We start from the raw sequence: 27511 nt of genomic DNA on the forward strand, positions 1-27511 counted from the left end.
AATCTCTCGACACGTCAGGGTGCGTGCCGCGAAGAGGATCGGCGGGGACACGACGTGGACGGATTCCGGTGGGCTATTCGATAGTTGTGGTATAATTAAACCTGGTTTGGCGCGTCTTGGGTTCCCAAGACAGACTGGGCTGGGTTGGCTTGCACAGGGGGGAGGATGGATTTTGGAGACAGGCCTGTTTACGCACATGAGCCCACACCCATGTACCACGCCCGCTGCGTCCGGGTTTCGGTACCCGGCTCTCCCACCCCCATCCCCGTACTTGTTGCAACCAATATCCGTCAAATCTCATTAATAAACTCCTCTCTCTTACGACCACGCCAAACTGCTAATCTCTTTTTTACTAGCCCTTCACTCTTCCCTTCCCTTCCCTTCCTGGTGTCGTTGTTGTGCCTGCGAACCCTCGCGAAACATCCCCAGTTACCTTGTTCTTTCTTCATTCACTATCGCTCCCTACCTATCTTACCTACCACGCCCTTTCTTTCCTTGAATATACACATCTGCGCCATCCAGGCACTCGCTCTAACATTACTACGTATTCTACCTTGTTCAACAATACCTTCCCCCGGATCCCTGTGCTCCCTTGCATCTTACATCTTCAGGAACCCGAACCGCGCCGCGCCCTGTTCTCTTTTCCCGCCATCATCGACCCTCTCTTGCGACTACCCGAACGAACAACGGTGTCGCTTTCCGACGGGGGCGACTTTGCGTACAACCTGCTTCTTTCCCATCTCTCGACAGTCAAGATCACTAGACAAAGAGAGAAACACGATCCAGGAAGGGACCCCTTGCGGCCTCTTTATGACCAAAGTCAACAAGCACCACCGATGATTCGCGACATGGCCATCTTCATTGAAGACGTCTTCTTCCCAGGCTCATAGAAACAAGCCATGCCTGCTTGCTCGACAAATCAACCGATCGCTCGACACTTGAATTCACAACCAACATCATGACCGACCCCCTACCTCCGCCCATTACGTCTGGGCCGGGCCAGCACCTGCGGCCGCCCAGACGCCAGTACCGTCTCTCCGATGAGCACTCACCCAGCCGTACCCGAAATACCGACGACCTGCTGAGCCGCCTTACGCCCATGACCGCGGTTGAAATGCTTCAAATGCCCAACGCCGAGCTGAAGCATTGTCTCGACAACTCCACCGTTAGCGAACAGGAATTCGCTTTGCGCGCCGCAATGGCCAGCCGCAAGATCTACGAGTGGCTCGAGGAGCTCTCAGACTGGCCCTGGCCGGCCACCAGTGGCTCTGCCGGCTTCGAAATGCCAAATGCACCAAGGATGAAACTTGACGATGCCGCTGCCTCCGAAACAGAGTACTTGGGGTGCCTTCCGGCTAAGGATGTGGCCCAGTACGAGCAGCGCGTGGACGGAATCTCTCATGACATGGACCAGCTATGTATCGAGGACATCAAGGCTCATGTCATGCACACACACATCCTTCCGCTTTCGAGACCCGGGACACCCAATATGGATTCGCGATCCATTGCGGCGGCGCTCTCTTACAACCGGATGGACGATTTGACGGCCCTTCTAACCGCAATCATTATCCAAGCACTGCCGAATCTGTCCAAGCTGTGTCGGCTGCTGAAAGTCTGGCACATTCGGCTTTCTGTGCTTCGCCGCATTCCTGCGCTGTTGACTGGAATTGCAGAGGCGGAATTCGCCCTGCAGTTCGCGTGGAATGTGCTGTCATCTCCCGCAGGAACGCCCATCGAGGACAACCTTGAACAACAAGCGCAAGACGACTTCTCGCGGTTCAAGCACGGCTTCGCCGTGGTCAAGGGAGTGCTTGAAAAGCAAATAACCAAATCCGGCCGCAGCCTTGACTTCATGCTTGACAACCTCGAGGGGTTGCAAGACACACTGCCAGAAATCTGGCTTGACCGCATGGAGGCCGTTGAGCGTAAGTACGCCGACTGGGTGGCCTCTGGCGAGCAAAAGATTAGAGAAGGTGAGTGGCGGCAAATGGCAAAAGTTCAAGTTGAGCCCTCCTTGGCTCTGCCAGCTTTCGACGAGGATCCAAGCACTGTCACCTTACCGGTGCCCATCACCATTGATCCGCCACAAGAAGAGATGATGAGGGAGACGAGCCACTCTGCCACTTCCAACGAGGCCACGCCAGAACATTCCAATGACGCAGATGAGGACGACTCAATCGAGCCGTCACTTTCACAGTTGAAAGCTCACAGAACAATACAGCCGCCTGCCAGTGGCTTCGATGGTTCCAACGAGGTGCCGAAGCCCAAACGAACCCCGTTGGCCGAGGTCCTAAATGAAAGCACCCAAAAGACCGGCCCACCCGAAAGCAACAAGCAATCTGTCGTATCGAAGCTTAGAGCGGTTTTTGAGAGCAAAACGAGATCAGAGTCGTTTCTCGACGACGTGGAGATTTTGTCCGACACACCAGGTGACGAAGACGAGGTCCAACTGCCCCCTTTGATCCGTCCAGACCGACGCGGCAGCGACGCTTCGGAGTTGTCGACGGTCATCCATGGCCACACTAGCATGCTAGCAGACGGCTCCAGCGACATGCCCGAAGTCTCTGCTTCACCACCTCTGCCACGTCAGAATCGTCGTGAGACCCTGGGTCAGAAGTCCGCTGCCGGCCGTTTCATGAGCATCAGTCCCCCAAGCTCGCCACCGTTTCAACCTAGCATGCGGCATGATGGCGTTAGTCCAATGATGAGGCCTCAGGAGGAGGGACTGCTGCCAGCGCTGCCTCTTGAGTCGTCTTTTATCGAAGAGGACTACGACCACTCCTTCACCAGCGTGGGAACACCAAGAGAGTCCAACGCATCCGACGACCACCTTCGCCAACAAATCAGCGATATCTTGGAGTCCATCCCTGCCAACATCAAGCTGGCCAAGGCCACACCCAAAGTCGATCTGAACCCACCACCGCCGGACCTGCCCGCGAAGAGGCTTAGAAAGCCCTCGCGGGAGACTATTCGACGCACAGGCTCCAGCATGTCCATGGCGTCAAGAGCGTCCTCGCGTGCACCTACGCCATGGCTGACCCTCGCTCCGGCATACGCCAAGAACCCCAGGCCCAAGCGTTCCCAGGGCAGAAACGACATCCGAGTCTACCACCTATCCCGCTCCACCGGCGAAGCCCCGATCAAGCTCTTCATCCGTTGCGTCGGTGAGCACGGCGAACGGGTCATGGTGCGTGTCGGCGGCGGATGGGCCGACCTTGGCGAGTATCTCAAGGAGTATGCCACCCACCACGGCCGTCGTTCTGCCGGCCCCGTGGAGACAGCCAAGGTCGAGGTCCAGGACGTGCCGCGCGCTAGCAGCCTTGCCGCTAACTCGAGCCCTCCGAGCCGACCGGCATCGGCACTGGAGATGTCTCCCATGACGCCACTCAACGTCCGAAAGTCTAGGAAGTCTTTCGGCGCTGGGGACAACTTGGGCCCATCTGTTCCAAGACTCCTGCCCAACACGCCGGCAGTCCCACCAATTCCGGACAAGTATACCCCGTCCTCGGAGGACTCCAACCGGTCGCGGTCCAGCTCTCACATCAGCTGGGAGGAAGAAAGCTCGTTCCTCGGTCTTGCGGGCCCCACAGGCCGCAAAGTCGAGATGAGCGAAGAGAGCCGAGCGTGGGTGGAGAGCGTTAAGGAGAAGGTACGACTTGCTAGCGGCGAGACGCGCAATACTTCTCAGTTTGGTGACATGGGTAAGGTCGGAGGCACGAAACGGCTTTTCCGGAAGGGTTAAAATAAAAAACAACGGGCTTGCGCAAAACGACGCATGAGGCGCAATGTGCAATTAATTTTTTTTTCGGGAGGGAGTTGGACTATTTGCTCGGACGAGACGAGACCATTTTACATGATGGACAGGGAAACTGAGGCAAGCTGTATTCACGCGATACATGGAGTTGGGGACGTGTCTTTGACTCTCATGAGGCGTAAATCACCATGGACGATCATCATTTCGTTATGTCACTCGGGCTTGGGGGGGGGGCGCTTCGCCGCAACGGCATAGTGGCCTGTTTTCACATTTCCTTACTAAGGCATTTCACAGCATTGCCAGCAGTTATTTCCTTGCTTTCCTCTTCGCACGAATACCCCCTTTCTCCCTCGATACTTGCTCGAGTTAGTCCCAGATACTTGAAATGGAAGAAATTCGCACTCATCGCGCTAGCAACATGCATCGATAATAAAGCAGCTCTCGACTGACGTAAATTCAAAGCCACTCCCGGCAGCTGCGTCGTGGGGGGTATCCTGGCTCAAGCATGGCCAGCATCGCATCCTACCCTTTTCTGGCTTAGATCCCAATAATACAAACCCCAGACGGACACACCCGCCGAGGACTAGGAGCATTCCGTGCACCCCTGTTCGCCCTACCTATCTACTACCCACCGATCAGCGTGCATGCACTCTGCATGACGCTTCCCCGAACGGACAGTATTATCACGGCACGACGGGAAGTAGGATAGTCGGTGATGACAGAACCCGCAACTCACAATCGCAACGCCTGTGCAAGGCCTGGCCGGCATGGGGAAAGCAGGAGGGCGGTGGGAATGAGGGGGGGGGGGGGGGTACGGCGTCTATTGATGAAGCCCAAGGACGGTTCAAACGAGGGGAGCATTTACACTTTTAACCATCCGATGTCCTGCTTGAGGAGGAGGAGGAGGAGGGGGGTGGGTGAGATTGCGACCTGTCGCTTTCGGTTGGAGGTGATGGACTTGTAGGTAGATGCTACTTGTCAACGTCCAGAGTCCAGGAAGATAGGAAGGTTAAGAAGCCGTTGGACCACCGCCAGCCCCGGAGCTTATCCTTTGGGTGATTAGGAGAGGAGGGGGGTATGACTGGGCCGGACTGAAGCCACACACCCCTCCCCCCTTTCAAACCATAAACATTATCAATTGCATTCCCGGAAAGCGTCTGTACTTCCGCAGCATGGCAACAACAACAACCGGCCCCACCCGCCCACTGTGCCTTGCTGCGCTGTCTTGGGGTCGATTCCCTAGCGCCGCTCCCGGCCCGGCTTTTGTTCGTCGTTTGTCTCATGCACGGCGGAGAGTCAGTCAGTCTCCGCGAGTCGGGGGGAAATCGATCCTCACGGCGAAAACTCTGCGCATGCGCCCGCCTGCCCAGTCCGGCCTAGCCCGAGAGACGACGGCTGGAAGCCTCCCCTCCCCCCTCCCAACAGGTTCCGAGCTTTCCCCCAACACACTTCAGACAGTTCACCAGTTGGAGACGGAATTCTTGGGGCAGCCCTCTTTTGGGGGAGAGCTACGCCGCGCCGGGTGGGGTTCGTCTGGTGCGGAGAGAATTTGGGGGATCTGCGAAGCTTTCACTGCCAGAATTGGGGACGATGCAAAACATCACTTGCTTGACTGAGGTACGTTGCCAAGGCAATTCCTCTTCAAGGCCGCATCGCCTACTTGACGAATGCATGTCGGGGACAATCGCGTAGGCTGGGTTATATCACAAATTACAAGCACAAATAGATGGTGAAAATTGGAGGCATAAGTGTATTTCTATGTCGCGTTTCCATGACTATTAAATTACGCGTTCCCCCATGTCTAAAATTGTAACAATAATGCCGGGAATAAAAGACCGACGCGACCAAGCGCTCGATAACCGCGGCATGCGGGGGTTCCTGTGTAAAAGTATTGTCATCCTTTTAGTGATGATGAAATTGTGATCCCTTCGCTCATTTCTCGGGATGATGAAAGCAAGGCCCTAAAGTGCCTACCCAAACGCCGAAACCCAGTCCGTTGAGAACGTCTCATGTATCCCTGTCCAGGTCTTTTGGACCGTAAATGCAACTCAATCTGTTCATCGCACAATTCTAGATACGACTCTTTTCGGAGAAGCTGACAGGGTCGTAGACACGTTCCTTGATCCAGGCATCGAGAGCGACATCACCCCACTCCTCCCACTCGATCCACTGGGACTCGGGCAACGTGGAGACGCCGTCACGGCGGGCCGACTTCATGACCTCGCGGGCGACGAGCACGCTGGCATCGCGGACACGCTCGATGCGGGGGTAGATGAGGCCCTTGTGGATCTCGTCGGCGGTGAGGCCAGCGGCAAGGGCGGCTGCAGAGGTGTAAACCATGTCGTCGGTGATCTTGGACGCCTTGGCCAGGATGGCGCCAAGTCCCAAACCGGGGAAGACGTAGACGTTGTTGCCCTGGTTGGGATGGTAGGTGACAGCGTGGCCGTCGGGAGTCTTCATGGTGAAAGGGGAGAAGGGCGAGCCGGAGGCGAAAATGACGGTGCCGTCGGTCCACTGCACAGCCTGCTCGAAGGTGCACTCGGCCTTGGTGAGAGGGTTGCTGAGGGGGAAGAGGACGGGGCGGCGACCAAGACCACCAGAGTCGACCGAGGCTTTCAGGGCGCGGACGACGGACTCGGTGAAAACGCCAAAGGTGGCAGTGAGACCGATGAGGGCGGTCGGCTTGACATACTCAATGACCTCCTCGAGCGAGCGGAACTGGTGACCGTTGTTGTCGGTGCGGGCAAAGTACTTCTTGTGCTCGGCAAGCTTGTCGCCACGGTCTTTGGTGACGAGACCCTTGGTGTCGACGAGCCAGAACTTGTCCTTGGCGGCCTGCTCACTGATGCCGCGCTTGGTATAGTACTCGACGAGCTGCTTAGCAACACCGACACCAGCGGAGCCGGCACCCATGAAGACGAGGCGCTGCTCCTCAATGGGGACGCCTGAAAGCTCGACGGCATTGATGTAACCAGCGAGAACGACAGCGCCAGTTCCCTGGATGTCATCATTGAAGCAGCGGTACTTGTTGCGGTAGCGGTCGAGGTAGTTGAAAGCCTTCTCAGACTCGAAGTCCTCGAACTGAACGGTCATGTTGGGGTACACCTCGGTGACGGCCTCCATGAACTCGTCCATGAAGGCCTGTTGCTCGGGCACGGGCACACGCTTGGAGCGGATGCCCAGGTAGAAGGGGTCTTTCAGGTTGCCCTCGTTGTTGGTGCCGGTATCGAGAACAATGGGCAAGGTGTTCTCGGGGTGGATGCCGGCGGCGCCAGTGTACAGGGCAAGCTTGCCGATCTGAGGTTGTTAGCCGTGCACAGTGACAGAATAGGAAAAGACACTTACAGAGATACCAACACCGTTGACACCAAGGTCACCGAGACCCAGAATACGGGAACCGTCTGTGACGACGCAGATCTGGGGGTTGGGGTAGGGCCAGTTACGGAGCATGGTGCGGATGGACTTGCGCTGCTTGATGGAGATGTACAGTGCCTCGGGGCGGGTGTACAGGGTCGAGTACTGCAGGCAGACATCACCGATGGTGGGGGTATAGACGAGAGGCATGAGTTCACGGATGTTGTCGATGAGCAGGCGGTAGAAGAGGTCAAAGTTCTGGGCCTTGATCGACGACAGGTAGAGGTACTTGTCGACGTCGGTCTGGCGGGTGTTGATCATCTTCATGGCCCGCTGACATTGCGTCTGAAGGCTCTCCATGGTGTGGGGGATGAGGCCAGTGAGGTTCTTGTTGACACGCTCTTCGGGGGTGAAGGACAGGCCTGATTCGACCATGGCGGTTAGCTTGGAGGAGGTATGGATAGGGGAACGATGGACAAGTTGGGGAGCGAGACGACTCCCGCGTCTTAAGAGTAGGGAAGCCATGGCGGTTTAAGTGCTCGAGATGGTGTTGGGAAGGGAAAAAAGGGAAGGCTGATGTGAACGGACGGGTGCAAAGGAAGGGATACGGCGTGTTTGTTTGGGTTGGGGAAGCCAGTGCGTGCAGTAGGTTTTGTGCGGTGTAAGTGGAGTTGGCTGCGATCAACTCACCTTTGTTCCAGAGGGGCTCGCTCAGAACCTGGTAAGCGGTGGCCTGGGTCTTGGGCACGTACTCAGTGGTACGATATTGCTGGACCTCGCCGAAGGTGTTCTGGGCGTATCCGCGGTGCTGATCAAGGGCGGCCATTCTCATCTTCTCCTCAATGGCGGAGATGTCGACAGCGGACATGGGGTTGAAGTCAGTCATCCTGCGACTGGAGATGGACATGCGCTTGTTAGATATAGACGAGCGCGAAGAGCGGGCAGAAATAACGGACGATGGCGACGGCGAATGGGACCGGGGCGTAGAGATGTCTGAGGAGCTGGCTGAGCTGAAAGGATACGACGCCATTGACATTACCGGCGCATGTATTGGTGGGAGAGACGCAGAGAAGAAAGAGGAGGCGGAAACGGGCGACGGGGTGAGGCAATTAGTAGTCGTGGAAGCTCGGAGGCGAAGCAGACGAGCGTGATGAGGAGTATGAATAGTGGTGTAATGGGACCGGCCTGGACGTGTTGTTATTAGTCGTTGAGGGCTCGAAGGAGCGGATTTCGGTAAAGGTGCAGGAAAGTGATTTAGGGGGTGGTGAGGGCGTGGGGTAGTAATTGTGGCATTGGATGGACCAGCAGAGAAGAAAGGCGATGTGTTCCCTGCAAATGAACCGCTGACGAGGAAATGTCGGTTTAAAACCTTGTGAACTGGTCCGGTTCGCGATGGAGGCGGCAGCCAGGTACCTCGACTTATCCCCATGTGGGCCGAAGATCTGAAAATGAGAGGGAGGAGGGGGGTTTCAAGGCGGTTTCAAGAAGAAGGGATGGCAGCAAGGCCAAGCGCAGAGGTACCGGGTACTTGGGGGGAGCGTAGACGGGCGGACGAGGAACAAGAATTGGGGATGGGATGGCGCACTCCCAAGATGGGATGGCGGGAGCAAGGGATGTGGGAGAGAGCGTGCGCAAGCTCCAAGCTTCGAATCGAATCGCCGTTGTGTGATGTGCGTCCGCGATGGTCCAGGAGAAGGGAGTGCAGGCCGTATCGTACCCGAGATGGGGGGTCGGACAGGGGGTGTGGATGTGCGTGTAGCAGGGTGTGCAGCGTGGGACCGGGAGACTAGGGTGGAGGGGTCGAAGTTGAACCGGGGGCGTTTGTGTGTGGAGTATGGGAGAAGACGGAAGCCAGACCTGATCCTAGGAATTGGTAATTTCTTTTTTTCTGTTTGATGGTTGTTTCTCTGCTTTCCGTGCCCAGTTTCGGCTGAATTGGAGAAGACCGAGTGGAAAATTTTCAATTCGGAGTAAGGCACTGAGGTCCACGACGAGCTTCAGGCGGTAAGACAGGGCGTGCTCGAACGTGAACCAGGGGCTAGGGAGTAGGTACGTGATACCGCCGGGACGGTGTATCCGGCAAGGCTAGGACAGGAGACGATGTACGAAGTACACTAGCAAAAAGTATGATTCTGTCAGCTCGTAACAACATACGAATGGGCAATGCCATGTTGATTGGCATCAGCGGTGCGAGCACGGGCGGTTGGCCGACAAACGACGAGCGATGCAATATGGCGGACTGTTCATGATGGGGAGATCGTAATTACCTTGGACAGGTTAGACGGATGAGGTGAGCTGACAGAACCCGAACATGGCCTAAGAAGAGCGTGGGATGTCAGCCCAAGGCAACTAACGGCGAGCAGGCCCAGCCCGGCGTGTCCGGCGGGCGGGCGAGTGGGGTAGTGCTACCCGTGTAAATCAGAGAGACGCCCGTCGATTGTTGTTCTTTCTTTCCTCGCGAGGCGGTCGAAATGAATCAGCTGTGTCGGTTCCAATGTTTGTTACCCTGCAAGACTGGCGGCGGCAAGACAAAGTTGGATTAACCCTAAGTGCGTGACTGACTGATACACATACCTACTATACCTGTATTTCTAGTCGAGAAGCGAGGGCGTTCCTGCCCTAGTATGTAATTACCGGACGCCTCCTCCGATAACCGGACCGATCTTGCCTCAATCAATCAGACCGGGTCGCTGTTGCCCTACAAAGTATCTACCTACTTTTGGGTGGTTTATTCTGTGCAAACTGTGAGGGGACTCAAGGGAAGGGAAAGCTTCTTCCAAAAGGTCCAATCTGGGAGAGCGAGCAGGCATCGTCAACGCCAATCGGTCCTGTCTCGACCGAATTGTTTGCTTTAGTCACTCCACCAATGCCCCTGTACACTATTCGAACTAGGTATCCTGTCCTATCCACTTGTCTCTCCAGCCATGTCCTCCTCTAGGCTCCGCCCAGCAGCAACTTCACAAGTCGCACCAAGATACGCATAAGACGTCGATACGGCATCGGACCCGTGGACAGACTCTCCTTGCGTACCGTCATCATCTACCCACCTAACTGCCTACCTACTCTCACCTGTACCTAACACTGGCTAGCTATACCTACCCCAAATCCCGCGTGCTTGTGCTTGTGCTGGCACCGACACTGGCACACCCTTTTGTTGAGGGGCCCGCGCCTTCAAACCGGTGAGGATGCGCGACGTCGGCACAAACACCACGGCACAATGAGTGAGTTGAGACTTTCGGCACTTTACCATCGAGAGAGAAAGTCAGCAAGCCATGCAGCTCGGTGCACGTATACATTGACTGTCCTTGTACTTACGCGTCCTCGGCCCTGCCGCGTCTTGCAGCAGCGTCCCGCCCCATCACAACGATCCTTGAGCTACTCCATCAGCAAATATCCACTCTTGGCCTTTCCTGTGAGGTGGGAACGCCTCGTTCATTCGATGTACGGATACAGTAGTATGTACTATTAGTCCGTCGCCGACCGGACATCTCGCCGATGACAACACTAACCCTTTCTAGATATGAGACCCATCCGGCCTCCTTCGACCTGCAACCCGCCGTCCGGTGATGGTCTCTCGGGACGGTCGCGGAGCTGAGTCTGCCATCTCTACCCAATCCCCATTTCCGTGCGCACGCGACTTGATGCCTGGCCAATACCTTTCGCGTCGCACTTTCTACCCGCAGACAAGGGATAATGGACGACAGCTAATGCGTTAAACCAATCCACGCTGGTTGATGTCGTTGGGGAAAGGCAAAACGTCTCAATGCCAATTATTGAAACGCGGAGAGCAGAGCAGGAAAAATCTTGTCTTCAATATCCAGCCAATAATGGCCACGATATTCCGTTGGTCAATGCCCTCTTCAGGCTAGTCTGTGTCCCTACGTCCCGAACAGTTGTCCTCGAGAGCTGGGCGTCCGTGGGCAGTGTAGGAGTGCGTCGTACTGCTGGGAGAGGGTGGGTTGCCTCCGGCCGACAGCCTGTTGGGCCCAGGTCGGCCGTCGGAAATCTGACCCCTGCTGCTGTCTTGCAATGCGACGGCATGCCTGCAGGTGCGTGACCATGCCCCTTGACATTCTCCCGACACCTTCTGGAATCTGGCTGACCAATTTGCAAGCCGAGCCTGAACAGACGACGCTCGCCAGACCGATTCCTCAATGGATACAGATTCAGCACCACAAACGCTCGGCCGGATATCGTGACAACAGTCTGTTGGGTGATTTACAGTTCCCACCATACATACCGGTTATTCGATTCCATGATAATACCCTACGTCAGAGCGTCCGGTATCCCGAATCCCGCAGGTTGAGTGAGCATTGGGCATCTCGTGTTCGACACACGATTTGGCGCCGTTCACTGCCCATCATCTTCACACCAAGCCGTGAGCGAGGTGGACCAGAGGCCCCGAATCTCCAACTCATCAAAGATGGCAAAAAGGGGGAACAAGTTGAGAAGGAAGCACGAGACATCTGCAGGGTGGCATGACTCTTCCTCCAGGGTGCAAAATCTACGGGCTCCCGACTTTGCCCGATCACACTCCACATGGGTTCCACTCTAACGGCAAGCCACAGCAGCCTGCATCTAGCCCACGCCGACGACAAGACCCCACCGATACCGAAAGCCAGGCCCTGGCTCCAGAATTTTCATGCCCCCCCTGACACTGGCCTCCCTGACCGGACTAGGTACCTTTCCCCCGTTCCCCCACTCCTGGTATCAATCAGCATCTTTCCCGGATTTAAACAAGGACTTGCAGGCTTTCAAAGTCTCCTCTACAGTCTCGACTCTACCCTCCCCCTCCCATCTCAAACACCAAGTCGCTCGCAAATCTCGGTTTCGGCCAGTCTGAAGCACGCACAGGAAATCATGCCCTAGTGCCACTCTCAACCTCCACTGGCCAAGACGAGCCTATTGGTGACAGCATTTCAGATCAAGACTTCAGACGAAACCACGTTAAATGGACGACCATGTTCTTATATCCACCGTTATCGCTCGACTAAGTTCACGGTACTTGAGCGCCCTCATGGCGTTCGTCTCGGCGCCGTGCCAACTTCGGCCGCTGCGCGTCTAGGCGAGAGTCAAGGTTCGTTGGAGAAAGGGGGTTGACCCGAGACTCGGAGCTCAACCTTATTCGCAATCCCATTGCTCGCGAGTCGCGACAACGGCCGCCAGCGGACTCATGAAATACAACCTTCGTCATTGGTCTTGGCGGACGAGCCCGATTTCTGGTCGCCATACCATCGACTGCTACGTCCGAGACATCATGGTAGCGGCGGCAAGCATATCGTGATTCACCCCAGACTCCTACACGTGCTGAGACAACCTTCTTCACCCGCGATCCCTCCTGGCCTTGGCGAGCTTGGCATCCGGGCCATACCGCCAAGCTTCTTGTCAACAACGATCGGACGTGTCAACCTTAACCCAACACTTTGTGATCCGTCTCACCGCCTTGGTCACGCCGCCGTCCACCTGACTAGGCGCCTGACGCTAATTACGATACAAATTGCCTAATGACATTTCCTTGCTCGCGTTCCTCACAGCAAGAAGGCATTGCTAGCAACGTCGCCGCGTTTCATATGCTGCTCTAACAACATTCCCCTGTTAGGATCTGTGGACCTCCCGGATAAACGTCGGTCTTTAGATAATTGTCGCGTTGCGTAAATGCCAGCCATCCCGTATGCGTCTCTAGCCGGCTGCACCGGCGGCTCTTCCAAGCTAGACACCAGAGATTCAGACCGTCTCCGGCCCCGCATGAAGCTAGACACGGGGAACGTCACACCCCACACGATGCAATTTGTAGCTGTCGTGCTTCCGACAAGCTCCGTTAGTCTCCGTAACTCGGACCTGATTTAACTGGTACCCGCCGGCCAACTTTTTTTGATGGAAATTTTTTCAATAAACGAAAAGAAGAAAGTGACTTTTGACTCTCCCAGTCTCCACATCTCTCGGGCACCAACGATCAAATTGGGATTGCTACTCTTGATTGGGTCTCTCTGCTGCTGCAAATTCATGTTCGGGGACATTTTCGGACATTGTCCGGTTCCGCGATGGGATTGCCAGATGGCCATCGTGACGATTAGAGTTTTGTGCGTCCACATTCGCCCCTCATCACCACAACAACCAGCCTCGTGATAAAGCCTCGGGGGAGAGCTGTCTGACGTGCTCCCCGAGTCCTTCCGATAGATACAGCAGAGCTAGTCATGGAGCTCCTCGCGGACGAAGTCGACAGGTTTGAAGAGTGTCGCGAGTCGTGGCCTACTATTATGAGGGCATCAGGTCCCATAAGTCCTTGACGTGATAACTGACCGTGCTGTTCGCAATGGCCGCTAAGTGTCCCTTCGTCGATCCGCCGGAAGATTTTAGGGTGTGGGGAGAAAGCTAGGTTTGTCCGGCGTGCGATATCGGTCCTGCAAGAGAAACCAATGGACTTACACGGCCCTCCCTGTCCCCCCAACTTTTCTTTCTTCTAATCTGTGCTACCTGGTTTCTCCAACATTGCCTTGATTTATTTTTTTATTTTGATTTTTTTGATTTTCTTTTGTAGCCGAGGGGGCTCCCCCCGATAGCTGCACATAGGGTTCTGTTCTGATCGCATAGAGGTGATTGCCGGATACCAATAGGCTGACCAGGTTTTGGATTAAGTGCTGCCAACATAGTTCCGAAGCGCTCTCCGGCCCGGTTGAAGTGATGGCAAGTCTCCGTCGTCATCCTGCCTCCGTCCCGAAAAAGAGACATTCTGGTGCCAGGTTCTCGTCGATTGAGCCACTCCATCGTTTCGTTCTTGGGCCGGCGTATCGGAACAACAGAGGGAGAGGTGTCGGGTCCGTCCATGGTGGGGCCCCGCCAAACAAAGCCGCACACGGGAATAAGAGCCGGGCCCGGGGCATTCCCGCTGAAGTCGACACCTCCGTCCACGCTGACGGGGGGGGGGGGGGGGGGGGGGGGGTTGCGGCGGCAACGCCGGGCCTTCACGCAAAACGTAAATACTCAGGTGGAGGCTCGGAGGGGTTTTACGGAGTGGCTCGAGCGGGATCCGAGGGGGGGGCCTAGTCTTTGGGTGGCCGTCTAACTGTGCTGTTGCCCACGATGTGGTGGGTGTCGGCAGTCGAGCCGCTGGCAAGCTTCTCAAAGGTTATTTCCGTCGGTTGTGTCGTTGGTTCAGAGGCGGTGAGCCACGGTTTCGTTACTGCAGATAAAAGCCGGGATAAGTACACGAACACTCAGCTGAAAGAGCCTGCAGCAAGCAGGAATATGATATAGCCTCTAGACTGCACTAGTGGACACGAAACTCGTGCGCTGATTAGAAGTAATCTATGTATACCTATATGCTAGGATATGGTCAAGTCGAAGTCGCATAACCACATGGGTTGTAGTACATTTCTGTGTGCCTTGGTCGTCAAGCAGCTGTCCATTGGGCGCACTCGCGAGATCCCCTCGTCGTAAGAGTCGGCCGTCCACTGTCATTCCAGGTTATTTCCCGGGTGTGTGTGTGTGTGTGTGTGTGTGTCAAATAATAGACCTGTGCTGGTCTCTTCGCCGTTATGCAAGGCCTCCATTGGAGGTGCATTGTTTCAACTTGATTTCGTCGTTCCCAAAAGGGGGAAAGTGGTGCTGTCGGCAAAACGTGTCTTGGGCGTGTCGAACGGAGTCATGGGGCTGGCAAATAAAGTTTTGTGATGTAGACAAAATGCAACATCAGCCGGGACCAACTGTATATCCCGACTTATATAAATGTGATGTGAGGCAAAGGGAGGCGGACCTTCGCGTGGGTATCATTGGGTTCATCAGCTCCTCCGCCTAGGGGCCGTGTCGATTCTCATGTATTGTTTTTGTTCTCTCAGACGTTGGATGTTGCCAAAGCCAATCCGTAGTGTTACCGTGGCCCAATCGACTGCATCTCGTATGTCTGCCGCCCTGGGACGTCCGAGGAGGGTCCGGGTTGCCGACCGGTCCGTCCGTTCGGCGCCATGTTCATTATTTCGTGGAAGCTCCCCAACACCTTGTCTTCCCGTTCACGTTGGAATTTCTCGGCGCCCGGAGGAAAGGCACCGAGCATTTTGTCTTCGTGTCCGTCCGCAAAGGTATCGGGGCCATGGTGGTACGAGCCGAGCTCCGCCTTGGGCAACCCGAGCATCTTGGCCTCGTGGCTTTGCGCAAATGTGTCGGGGCCGTGCTGGAAGGCGCCCAGCTCGGCATGGGAAGCCGGATTCCGGGCCGGCTGCGCCTCACCACTGGTATCAAATGTTTCCGGTCCGTGATGGAAATCACCGAGTTCGTGCTGGCGCCGAGGCACATCTCGCACAGCTACTTCCAGCTCGTGTGCGCTTGGAAGGGGGTCAGGGTCGTTGAGGTTTGTTGTAGAGTTGGCGTGTGACGAAGCGGCTGTCGAGAAGCCAAAGTGCGATGTTGATTCAAATGATGGGTTTGTGGGAGCCGGCGCAAACTCGTTATGTATATCGGGATGATCGAACTGGTGACGGGGCACCGCCGGGGGTACAGCGAGCCCGCTCGCAGATGCATGCTGTGACCAAGAGCGCAAGCTGCGGGATTCCGAGGGAGATGCCGCGGTGGCGGGTATTGTCGCCGGCGATGCTCCACCTCTGACCGGTATCGGGTAACTCAAGGTCGCAGGAGAGCCTCCGGAGTTTCCCGGATAGCTCGCGTCGGCCCGTTGCACCCCATACGGCAGTGCATAGCTTCCATCTTCCAGAGACCCCGTTGCCGAGGAAGATCCCGCGCCGGGGCTGCCACGGTTCTTTGCGTCGACCTCGCTGTACTGCGTGGTGGCGGCTTGCTGGCGCCGCCACCAAAAGAAGGCGATAGCGCCGATCAAGCCCACAACCCCGATCGCAACCCCAACGCCTATTCCCGCTCCCGCAGCGGGGGAGATGCCCCTCGATGTCGATACCGCCGCTGCGGATGACATGCTCGCTCCGTCGGTCCATGTAGCTGTGCCTGTTTGCGATACGGCTGTGGTCGTCAGGGCAGATGTAGTTGCCGCGGCCGAGGTCGTCTTCGAAGCCGTAGAGAGTGTCGCCGACTCTGTGCTCACAGCGACGTTGGCGGAGTAGATGGTCGAATAGGCCCCATCGTTGACGGGGCTGACGCTCGAGATGACCCAGTGCTGCGCAGGCTGCGTCGCCGCAACGCCCGCCGAGCCCTCGACATCTTTGTTCATGAACAGATTGGCCTTGGGGTGCACGTCGAGCACGTAGCTGGTGCCGTTGGCGACGTTGACGAACTTGTACTCCCCCGATCTTCCGCTCCATGGTGATATTTCCCAAATCTGCGAGTCGCTGACGGATGACTCCTGCAGGCAAGCCACAGTGGCCCCGACAGCGGGCTCGCTCGCATCGTAACACACTCCCAGCTGTTGCTTCACGCCCGCCTGGTCGAGGCGCATGAGGTAGCGACCTTTGACGTCGCCAAAGGGTTGGAACTGCCAGGCGGCGGTGCCGTCAGTCATGGGATGGACTCGCAGGCCGACATCCCGGAGGATAAGGTTGAGGGCGAATGGACCGGTGCTGTTGTCGACGCGCGTTTCCGAAAGGCGGTACCACGCATTCGGGTCCAGTTCCGCCATCGTGGATGCGGTCGCGGCCTCGTGGTCGACGTGGTTGTTGTCGTCGTCGTCGTCGTCGTCGTCGAGTCTGAGTCGTTGTTGGCGGGCGACAGGGCTGAGGAAGGGGGGCAAGGTCCGCGGCAGAGAAAGGATGGTGAATGTTTTTTGGTCCGCGACCGCATGGTTGGCCCTTGGATCCTAGAGAAATGACATCGCAGGGGTGCGAATGGTCGCTGCGGGCCCAGAAGCCGCTCAGCGTGGGGACCTCCTGAGCAGAAAAGGACTGGAAATGCGTAAAGAGGCTGCCAAGAGCAGTGCATGTGTCCGAAAATGCAACGTCGCTACTGCTGCTAAGAGCGTGGCGAGGGGGCTAGGCTGGCAGTGCAATAACAGAAAAACCACACACGACAGGGGGGGCTGGTGCCCGGATCCAGGGGCTTGGTGTCCCCAGAGTGGTTCGATGGTTCACAGCCCATTCGATGATTGCTTCGACGGGGCGGACGACGATTCGCTGTCGAGCGACCATATATGCGCGCGCGCCAGAACTCAGCCGCGCGCAGCTCTACTCACTCACACACGCGTGTGGGAGGTATCCATTGGGCTCCTTGGTGTACCACCGGGCTGACTTGGCGCTTACTTACATCAAGGGGCTTGGTGGGCAAGAGGGGATGTGCCCGAATGTCGTCGAATGCCGAGCATTGCAATGCGTTCCTGTGTCGGAACGGCGAAGCCCATACACCGTATGCATGTAGGTAGTCGCCGGTGCTGTCTCCGCGGCTCTTGGAAGCTTAGACCTGCCGATCACCCTAGAGTGTAGAGTGGAGAGAGCGGGAGGCCGAATGGTACGTGAAGAACTCTATCTCTCCGGCATGGGTACGCTCCGAGAGACCGGTCCTCGGTCCCAACAGGTAACGGAGTCAGATGGGGTGGGTACGGGATCGGCGAACTCGAGCCGCACCTTATACATGTGCAGAGATGCAATCAATCTTTATCAGTACCGGGCTTTCTAACTGTCCTGCGCTGAGACCCCAACCGCTGACATTCTTATGTCCCAATGCTAGCGAAGACTCCTCGCACTCGCTTCCAATAGTCCCTTTCCACATCAGGAAATCGCCACGGTCAGACATGGAAATACCATGCTTCACTTCTTCGTATTGTGCTACATGCCTTGAAACTGGCTTCGGGTGACAAAACAGAAAGAAGCCATTGACGACGGTACAACCCAACACACGGCATCTGTTCAACAGCAAGGCACGGTCCCTCCCCGCGACCTACCACTCTGCAGACGAGCCCGGCTCCTCATCCGTAATCTTCCACGATCCACACCTGCCGTTGCTGGCCCAGAATACGCCATTCGTGGTGATATTCGTCTGAGACCTCAGCTTAAGCCGGGACTGACATTGCCTCCGTTTGTCCCTGTTCTTGAAGATGTAGCAAGTTCCGGAGAAGAAATGATACAGGCTGCCGCTGCAATCAGTCGTCGTTTGGCATGCGACACAGCAGTTCTCTGGAGTGTCCGTGTGACGCTCCTCACTTGTGACGGGCCAGTAGTAGAGAGCCTCGACGAAGAACGACAGCGGCTGGCCGTGGGACGCCTGTACATTGTTGGTCTGGCAGGCCTCGTAGACGGTCCGCGTCGGGTTGGCGATGACGTCGGTGATCGTAGAAGTAGTCGTCGTCGTCGTCGTCGTCGTCGTCGGCGTCGTCGTCGCCACGACAGTCTGTTGGGTCGGGCCCAGGAGGGTTGTCGTCGTAGTCGCGGCCCGGGTTGCCGTGATCGTGGAAGTGGTGGTCGTGAAGACACGAACGACTTTCTCGCAGACAACTGCCTGCGGCCAGAGGAAAGGCCTGGCTGTGCGTCTGCCTTCCTCGTCGCCGCTCAGGCTGTTGCCGAAGCTGCGATCCGCATCTGCCGGTGAGATGGGAGCTTCGTCTAAAGACCCCAAGCGGCCATAGGCGCCGCCAGTTCTGTTGCTGGCGGCGGCGATGGGCGTGAAACCCGCTGGCGCCTCGACAGTGACGGTACTGAACGAGGAGACGTGCGTAGTTGTGGTGACGGTTGATGTGATTGTGCCAACGCCCCTGGTGGATATGGTGGGGGTGATGGTCACGGTGCTTGTCGTCGGCGTGGTGTAGGTGTATTCGGTGACGGGAAAGGTATACGAGTACAGGCGAGAGTACGTTGGGACACTATCGCGTTGCCGCTCTGCGAAGTCGGTGTAGCACCCCTGCTCTGCGGTGACGGTCCTGGGAGGGCTCTGAGGAAGCTGGACCTCCGAGACAGCTTCTTCAGCGTTGGCGATACGGGCTGCCAAGACGATGGCCGTCAGGAGAGACTTGATGAGCACCATGGTCAACTTGTGGGAACTTGGACACAACAGAGGGAAGGATGGCGATGTGATTTTGAAGCAATGTGTTCTTTGCTAGTCTGCAAGAGACTCTATTATGTCTTTTACTCGACTGCAGACACACACAATGCACCTTGATGAATATCGAAGTTTAATAAGTGCATGACAGCAACAAGGCGTCATGAGCTTACCTTGAAGGGCCTATCTGCGTCATGTAATCCAGACTATGGCATGTTGCAGCAATCTTCTTGGCCTATGACATCTTCGGCCAGAGTCTCTGATGATTCAACTAATGTCCCCTGATGCGCCCATGGCGGTGGACATGAGCGAAGGATTTCCGTGACTTCCGAATAGGGCTCCCAGGCGCTCATGTGGCGTAGAATAGGTCGATATGCAACTCGAAGCTTTGGTAAATGTGGAAACAGGCCAAACCAGAATGCCACCATGCCGCTTTCAGACCTCCTTCTCGTAACATGATCAGTTAGCCACGGAGAAAATCAGCAGTTCAGCACCGGGAGTAGTGAGAAGAACACTCGGAAAGGCTAGGATGGCTGTTTTTTCTCACCAGGCACAGGCCGATCCAAGAAGCAGCATTACCGTATCTGTCTGGACCTGATTCCTTGACTGAAACTTTGGTCGAGGTTGCTAATAACCCATTCTCTGATTGTGGGATGCGATCTCTTCAGATCCCGTTCATTTAGCGTCCGTCGGCCACGACATCGGAGGCTCCCTCAGGGTATTTCTCAGGGATATCTGCTGCCCTTGGCTCTTCTACACTTTCCATTCAAACCGGAGACCGTGGCTTCTTTCGGTGACATCAAATCGGATCGTTGCATTATTGATGAGTGTAACAACCATGACGCTGGGAACTGCAGGAAGGAGGCGCCATGGAAGCACAAAACACTTCCATATGGGTTCGCGTTTGAATACAGCAGATCCTTCAAGGAGGTCAGTTGACAACCCTCATACGGAAGCATTAGGAGAACGTTCGCACGAGAAACTCGGGCAAGGACGGGAAGCACCGCCGTGTTATCACCATAACATGGGACTTGCGTCTGGATGAGGATACCTGTCAACGTCCCCGACTCAACTTTCTTAACCTGGACGAACCAAACCTTGACGCTTGGGAACTACAACTATAGCCAGCTTGGAGTCAAGGTCTTGGAGGAGACGGTTGGCAGTTCAGGAATAAAAAGTCAGCTCGTCGGTTGCTGGGAATCCCTTATAAGACGGTATGGGGTGAGAGCCTGCCCCGCTGTGTAGGTAATGATATTGTATTTACCATGTAGATGATGTTGGCTATCAGAACCCTCTGGAATGCCCAGAAGGATGCCATAACAGGGAATATTTCCTTGGCTCCTCAAAGCCTACCCGTGTTTTCGCAGCCTTGGTTTGACTACATCTGTGCAAAAGCCAACCAGCCCATCCTGTTGACCTGGTTGTTATTTTTGCCACTGAATATACAAATAGGTGAAGTGATCTCCGGTGTCACCCGTCATTTTGGTTTATTACGTCTAAGAACGTGCGTTTATTCATCTGGTTGAATATGCGACTCGTGATGGACATAGATGTACGAAAGATTTACAAAAGACGTCAGTCTACTTGCAAGATACAGCCTGGAGCTAGAAGTGCTTTCGATTCTGCGGTTCTAATCTCTAATAATCTATGCAGACCAAAAGGACCACTTCTAAAGCAGGTCTACAGCACATCTACACCTGGAGCTTGAGGGACTTGGCGGTATGCTTTTTTGGTGTCTTCGGTCCAATTCTGTTCCTTGTCCTTTCAACTCTTGATTACGGGTAACTTGTGAACAGCAAGCAGCACACAGCTGTCCAAGAGATCGCGCACCACTTAGTATTAGGTGGAACCGGCTGATGATGGTGTGACAACAGGAATGTTATCTCTTGACTAAGTATTTATATGGTAAAGCCATGGGCGTCTGGACCCCTATATGGCAAACCGCACACCATTAAAGAATAATACTACAGTGTAAGAAGAATACAAAAGCAATCTATATTTAAAAAAGACATAAAGGAAGGACACTGCGAGAATCACCTAACCGCGGCCAGGATAGCAGTAACAGGTGGGCTCGGTCTCCTCGCCGCAAAAACAGGTCTAATGCATTTGAGCAAAAGCATCGGATGGACGCTGTGAGAATTGAACTCACGACCTTTCACAGTGATATCGCGTTCCTGGCGGAAGTGCGAAGCGAAAATCATACCCCTAGACCAAGCGCCCAGTGGTAGAAGCCGGTTCTTAGTTTTGCTCTTATTCGACAGACTCACCCCGCGATGGGCCACGTCGTCTGCAACTGTGGATCGAGGACCACCCGACGGGGCCGCAAGCACAAGGATCGCGGTGGCCCGTAATATCGTTTCGATGACGGAATCCAGAAGCTCCGGCACGTTCACTCCGTCACATTGATGCTGTGTGATCCAATGTCGGATCCCACTGTCATCGACGACAGTCGACCCCATCGACGGGTTTCCGGGTTCGTGAGTACCTCAAAGAGCAATGCAACCCCGAGATTCGTGCCCAGTGCAGAGGGCGACCACGAACGACCCAGGCGATGCACCGCCCTGCCAGGTGGCGCCCAAGGTTCCAAGTATGTGTGGTGCGAGGCAAGCGTCGTCAAAGGCGAACCCCTCACGCCAAACCCGACGGAACGCCGAAGCATCACCGGGGCGGGAGGCTCAGCATCGAGCTTGACGACAAATCTCCGTCCGAACTGACTAGGACCAACGCACGCGGGCTGCTTCGCGTACCGTCCTAGCACGCAGTTTGAAGCGCCGAAACATGCGTTCTCCGCAGGTTGATCCAAGGGAAGAAAAAGACCATGGGGCGGACAACAGCGGATAGCGATTGGAGGAGTCTGAAAACGATTAGGTGATGGGATCAAAGTGTATTGGGTGGAACAGCGCACGTATGTTACAAGGCATTACCCCTCATTTTCCGGATGACGATGTTGATAGGATACGGGTAGATGGGAGTGTTGGCGGATGCTGCATTGCGTGGTCTGTTGGACGCAAGTCGGCCAGCCGACTTGTCCAAGCGGAGGACAGTTCAGCTAGTCGCGTAGTAAGCTGCAGACAACGTTGGAGATGAAGATTTGCCGGAGGTCGCGGCGTTTCACTGTCATGAGGAGTGCGCTACCAACGGAAGCGGTATGGGGGGAGGGACCCCATAAGCCAATGATGGCGCGCGCGGGAGCTTTCCCCCACGGGCTATAGAGTCCTACCTAACTTGGAAATGCCGAGTCGTAGCAACCGCACATCGATGCCGCCAATTTGTATAACTGATGTTGATGTGAACGTACCATGTTCTCCCTCTCGTAGCTGCGTGCTCTGCAGGGGTCGATCTTACACTGCCAACCACTGTCGCTCTTCTCTCGAAACTTCCGATGGCTGACTGGTCTAGGAGATACTCTGGAAAGGAGGGGCACGGGCACCTGGTATCTCGGGGAGGTGGAGATGGAGGATGAAGGCAAACGGCTGCGGGGACGAGGCATGAGAGGAGGGGAGAGAGAGGTGACTGCTCCACGTCCATCCGTCGAGCCAGTACGGCACAGACCAGACCAAACCAAACCGTAGCATGCACCGATGAGGCTTGTCGGATTCTCTTGCCTCTTTCTGGTACCCACCACTTACTTGCCTGGGTTTCGTTTCCCGCTTCTATATCCCGGATTGCTGGCCATGCTTGCAAACATAAATACATCGCGCCCCATCAGGTTTTTTATTGTCCTGTCCTCATTCTGATCTCATACACTCAATCGCCTCAGCAATCTCATACCTAGATCCGAAGTACCTGGTCTTTCGTCTGTCACAGATCTCTATCATCTATATAACAACCTCCCTCCGTCCCAGATCGGCCCTCTTTCTCTCGATAACTTTGGTTTTACAAAAAGAAAACGTCACAATGGTATTGATTTCCCGCAACATTCGTTCCGTTGGTTCTTTGGTCTCTCGAGGACTTCACACGTCCTCCAAGGCATCGTTCCTCGCAAGACCTGCATTTAGTCGAGCTGTTGTGTCTTCGACTCTGCCTCGCAGGATGCCTGGCCAACTCAATTCAATTCGCACACTAACAACTACTCGCCAAAACCAGGTCAAGGTCCTCGCAGTACTCTATGACGGCGGCCAGCACGCCAAAGACGTAAGTGTCTATTCTATCTATTCCCTGTTCCAATTCACCCACAGCCGTCGCGCCCTTGGGTACCCCACCCTAGAACGTCACTATGATAGCTCCCGCACAGCTATGCCCCGCCCCGACCCAACTATGGAGAGCTAGTGCGGGGGTGACGGGAAGGTGCGGGGTTCGGAGGTCCATCGCTGATACATCGGCATCTTCCCCCCCCAACCCTTGGCGATACGCCTCCGAAATTGCCAAATGCGGGGTGCATGGCATCACATCTTTGGAGCTGGTCTGGGCTAACTGTCGAATCCAAAACAGGTCCCCGGCCTCTTGGGCACCACCGAGAACGAGCTTGGTATCCGAAAGTGGCTTGAGGACCAGGGCCACACCCTGGTGACCACTTCCGACAAAGAAGGTGAGAACTCAAAGTTCGACCAGGAGCTCGTCGACGCCGAGATCATCATTACGACTCCGTAAGTTGGCCTGCCCGAGGTTTCGAGGCGCCAGCACAGACTTACCCATCCCAAGCTTCCACCCCGGTTACCTCACCGCCGAGCGTCTCGCCAAGGCCAAGAAGCTGAAGCTTGCCGTCACTGCTGGTATCGGCTCCGACCATGTCGACCTGAACGCAGCCAACAAGACTAACGGTGGTGTCACCGTTGCCGAGGTCACCGGCTCCAACGTCGTCTCCGTCGCCGAGCACGTTGTAATGACCATCCTTGTCCTCATCCGCAACTTCGTCCCCGCACATGAGCAGATTGAGCGCGGTGACTGGAACGTCGCTGCCGTTGCCAAGCAGGAGTACGATCTCGAGGGAAAGACTGTCGGCACCGTCGCCATCGGCCGAATTGGTGAGCGTGTCTTGCGTCGCCTCAAGGCCTTTGACTGCAAAGAGCTTCTCTACTACGACTACCAGCCCCTGTCTCCCGAGAAGGAGAAGGAGATTGGTTGCCGCCGTGTCGAGGACCTCGAGGAGATGCTCGCTCAGTGCGACGTCGTCACCATCAACGCTCCCCTGCACGAGAAGACGCGCGGCCTCTTCAACAAGGAGCTCATCTCCAAGATGAAGAAGGGCTCTTACCTCATCAACACCGCCCGTGGCGCCATTGTCGTCAAGGAGGATGTCGCAGAAGCCCTCAAGTCCGGCCACCTCGCCGGCTACGGTGGTGACGTTTGGTTCCCCCAGCCCGCCCCTGCCGACCACCCTCTGCGCACCGCCAAGAACCCCTTCGGCGGCGGCAACGCCATGGTTCCCCACATGTCCGGCACCTCCCTCGACGCCCAGAAGCGCTACGCCGACGGTACCAAGGCTATCATCGATAGCTACCTGAGCGGCCGTGAGGACTACAAGCCCGAGGACCTCATCGTCCACAAGGGTGACTACGCCACCAAGGCCTACGGCCAGCGCGAGAAGAAATAAGCGACGGATGATATAATACCCCGGAGAAAGGGTGGCATCTGGGATGTTTAGTATATGTGACGATTTAGCGTTGACGGTTTTTTGTTTTTTTTTGGATGGTTGCTTCCGAGCATTGGCATCTGCATTTGCACTTCTGGGGTATCCGAAGTCAAGTCTAGGTTACTGTACATAGAAATGTTACCGGATGCGATGCAAACATTCTACACTTGCGACCTCGGTGAACTGTGTTATATGACGGCCGTGACAGGTTTGCTGCACTCTGGGAGTCATGCAAAATGTTGTTCTGTCCCACCACCCTCGGGAGTGTTCGTCCGGCCTCAATCGAGGCTCAAGTCAACGCTGCTTCGAAGAGCAGAGTCATGAGTTGCCGAGGAGCATAGGCCAGACACATAGACGTATGCATTTCTTCTATTACAAGGGGGTAAAGTACCACAAGTTGTTCTGTTTACACGCTGTTATCGTCATCTGTCATCCCCGGAGCCATCTGGCTTATTCGACGTCTTTGTGAGCGCCGTCGTTGACACCCCCCCCACACGGGTCTCATCGCCGCTGTCATTGATGCGGGCTTGCTTATTCTTCCCCTTCTCCTCCTCCTCCTCCTCCTTCTTCTTCTTGGCCGCAGTGCTAGCCTTGCAGTCCATTATGCCTGCTCGTCCGTGTCTGGCTCCGACGCCGGTCTGCCCGGTCCAGATGCCATCGTCAAGCATCGCTGGGTCTAGTCCGAAGTTTTCCAAGAAAAAAAAAAGCTTACTCCCGAAATCCCGAGGTTGGGATCCTAATGCTCATGAAAGGTGATGCGCAAAGAGGCAATGCCGCTGAATGATACCCAAAGCCGCTTAAAGCAAGGCCACTCCCGTAGCCGAAAGCAAACACTATGCAACCGCTTCTCTTCTTCATGACCTCTTCCAAAACTGCCACCATGAACGCTCGTGGTTCTCCGAACGATGCCTCGTTTCACGCTTGATGACCTGCTGGTCCCGTCCGCGGATGCGCCAAAAGTAGACGGGCACGCCGGCAACGACAAACAGCACAACCGTCACAGTCTGTAGCGGCTGCGCAAACACGGCGCGGCTCAGCAAGAACAGGGAGACGCAGCAGAAGATGATGGGCGTGGTGATCCACGTCTTGTACGGGCGGTCTAGCTGCGGCTCGCGCACACGAAGGATAATCAGCCCCAGGACTGTGATAAAATAAAAAGTGTACCCCGCGACTCCGTAAAAGGTCAGCAGAGTACCAAACTCGCCCACAATGATGTAGGCGGCCGTCAGCAGGCCGTTGAGCACGAGCGCCCAGACGGGGGTATAGAAGAGACCCATATCGTCGTCGCCTAGGGCGCGAATGAGGAGATTTGATACGCGCCCGCGCGAGGTGCGGGAGACCGTCACCGAGCGACCTTCTGACCGGGACAGGCCGATGCTACCGAAGATGGAAGGGATGTACCCCTCTTTACCCGAAACGTAGACGAGACGCGAGGATGTAAATGTTGACGAGTTCAGAGCGCCGAAGCAAGACGCCGAGACGATCAGCGCAAGCACGAGGGAGCCGACGGAACCAAAAACCTTTGCCCCGAACTGCACCGCTACCGTGTTGGTGGCGTTGATGGCGGCGAGGGGGAGAACGAGGAAATAGGCGACGTTGGCCAGGACGTAAGACAGAATCACGAGGGGCATGGCCGTGTGGATGACGCGGGGGAGGTCGCGGCTCGGGTTGCGAAACTCGCCGACGACGTAGTTTGTCTGCCAAAGGTCAGTACATGCTTAAGTCGAGCAGCGAGAGGTCCTTACGTTGTCCCAGCCGTCGTAAGCCCATAGGCCCGCATACAGTGCCACTGCCCAAGCGGAGAGATCCGACGACGTGCCGGCGAACCACTCGTGGGTTTTCCACTCCAAGCTGGCCTTGCCCGTCAGGGTCTCGCCAGTGATTGCGACCACGATGCCCGTTACAGTTACGCCCAGCAGCGCGATGAACTTGAGGAACATGAGCCAGTCATTTACCTTGGTGCCCAGCTTTGTCGACAAACAATTGAGCAGCGTCACTGTGATCAGCGCCACCATGGCCACCGCCTTGTTCACCCACGGACTGAGGCTCTCCGCCTCGGCGCCGATGACCGCCCTGACGAGGTACTCCCCCATGATGATGGCAACGATGGCGGCGCTACCGGGTTTCAAGACCAAGACTGCCACCCATGTGAACAAAAATCCGGCCATCTCGCCCATGATCTTTGCGAGGTAGACCTGCGCACCGCCGTTCAGCGGTATCGCGCCGCCCAGCTCGGCGTAGCTCGCTGCGCCGGTCCATGCCAGCACGCCCGCAATCACCCACACCACCAGCGCTGCGCCGGGCGAGCCGACCTTGGAGCTCACCTGGCTGGGACTGGAGAAGATGCCGCTCCCGATGATGAGCCCCACGATCAGACTTAAGCCGTTGAGGTACGTGAGCGTCTTGTGCTTCTCCAAGCTGCCGCCGCCCAGGCCGCCGTTTTGTATCGCCGTCGAGGTCGGCGCGCCGATGGGAGCATAGCCGCCGCCGCCCGCGCCGGCGGTGGAGCTAAGGGGGAAAAGATTGGCGGCGAAGTCGAAGCCCGAGGAGACGGAGTATGAGCGGTCATGACGGTTGGGCCTACTGGCGTTGGAGGCCGGGTTGGCGGCGTCTAGGGGGTCTTCGGCGTCGAAGGAGAGTTTTTGGGAGGAGATGGAGGGCCGTGAGGATGGGATGTCCGAGGCGACGGAGTCGGCGCGTGAGGAGGAGGCGAGAGAGGCGAGCTCGAGGGAGTCGCGGTGGGAATGGACATTAGCGTAAGGCGGCATGGTGGATGCGCTTGGATGTCGAGGTGACGAGGATCGCGATGAGTGAGCGACTCTCGACCCGTTTGAATCAGTTCAGCTTGGGGGAAGAGGGTGCCGGGGCTATTGCATGTTGCGCCGACGAGGTGTGATGTGACGGTGTGC

General features: G+C 56.1%; 7 protein-coding genes and 1 non-coding gene across 8 annotated transcripts; 2 read left to right on the forward strand and 6 right to left on the reverse strand.

Annotated features, from left to right (window-relative positions):
- Positions 1-958: 958 nt before the first annotated feature.
- Positions 959-3742, forward strand: GLRG_04917 (GAS2 domain-containing protein; the record flags this gene model as incomplete). Its single annotated transcript, XM_008095602.1, has 1 exon — positions 959-3742. The coding sequence occupies one exon, from the start codon at positions 959-961 to the stop codon at positions 3740-3742; it is 2784 nt and encodes a 927-aa protein (XP_008093793.1).
- Positions 3743-5824: 2082 nt separating this feature from the next.
- On the reverse strand, positions 5825-8015 carry GLRG_04918 (malic enzyme; the record flags this gene model as incomplete). Its single annotated transcript, XM_008095603.1, has 3 exons — positions 5825-7051; positions 7100-7530; positions 7799-8015. The coding sequence occupies 3 exons, from the start codon at positions 8013-8015 to the stop codon at positions 5825-5827; spliced, it is 1875 nt and encodes a 624-aa protein (XP_008093794.1).
- Positions 8016-14975: 6960 nt separating this feature from the next.
- Positions 14976-16685, reverse strand: GLRG_04919 (uncharacterized protein; the record flags this gene model as incomplete). The annotated part of the gene is made up of 1 exon (XM_008095604.1): positions 14976-16685. One exon carries the CDS (start codon positions 16683-16685, stop codon positions 14976-14978), a length of 1710 nt encoding a protein of 569 aa, XP_008093795.1.
- Positions 16686-17935: 1250 nt separating this feature from the next.
- Positions 17936-19015, reverse strand: GLRG_04920 (uncharacterized protein; the record flags this gene model as incomplete). Its single annotated transcript, XM_008095605.1, has 1 exon — positions 17936-19015. One exon carries the CDS (start codon positions 19013-19015, stop codon positions 17936-17938), a length of 1080 nt encoding a protein of 359 aa, XP_008093796.1.
- Positions 19016-21154: 2139 nt separating this feature from the next.
- On the reverse strand, positions 21155-21250 carry GLRG_13118. The gene has a single exon. It is a non-coding gene; the product is annotated as a tRNA-Ala (tRNA).
- A 1812-nt stretch (positions 21251-23062) lies between these two features.
- On the forward strand, positions 23063-24563 carry GLRG_04921 (D-isomer specific 2-hydroxyacid dehydrogenase; the record flags this gene model as incomplete). Its single annotated transcript, XM_008095606.1, has 3 exons — positions 23063-23164; positions 23462-23616; positions 23672-24563. The coding sequence occupies 3 exons, from the start codon at positions 23063-23065 to the stop codon at positions 24561-24563; spliced, it is 1149 nt and encodes a 382-aa protein (XP_008093797.1).
- A 461-nt stretch (positions 24564-25024) lies between these two features.
- Positions 25025-25270, reverse strand: GLRG_04922 (uncharacterized protein; the record flags this gene model as incomplete). Its single annotated transcript, XM_008095607.1, has 1 exon — positions 25025-25270. One exon carries the CDS (start codon positions 25268-25270, stop codon positions 25025-25027), a length of 246 nt encoding a protein of 81 aa, XP_008093798.1.
- Positions 25271-25456: 186 nt separating this feature from the next.
- On the reverse strand, positions 25457-27370 carry GLRG_04923 (amino acid permease; the record flags this gene model as incomplete). The annotated part of the gene is made up of 2 exons (XM_008095608.1): positions 25457-26299; positions 26348-27370. The coding sequence occupies 2 exons, from the start codon at positions 27368-27370 to the stop codon at positions 25457-25459; spliced, it is 1866 nt and encodes a 621-aa protein (XP_008093799.1).
- Between the last annotated feature and the right edge of the window lie 141 nt (positions 27371-27511).

Source organism: Colletotrichum graminicola, assembly GCF_000149035.1.
Source record: "Colletotrichum graminicola M1.001 genomic scaffold supercont1.16, whole genome shotgun sequence".
In the NCBI taxonomy this organism is placed as follows: Eukaryota; Fungi; Ascomycota; class Sordariomycetes; order Glomerellales; family Glomerellaceae; genus Colletotrichum; species Colletotrichum graminicola.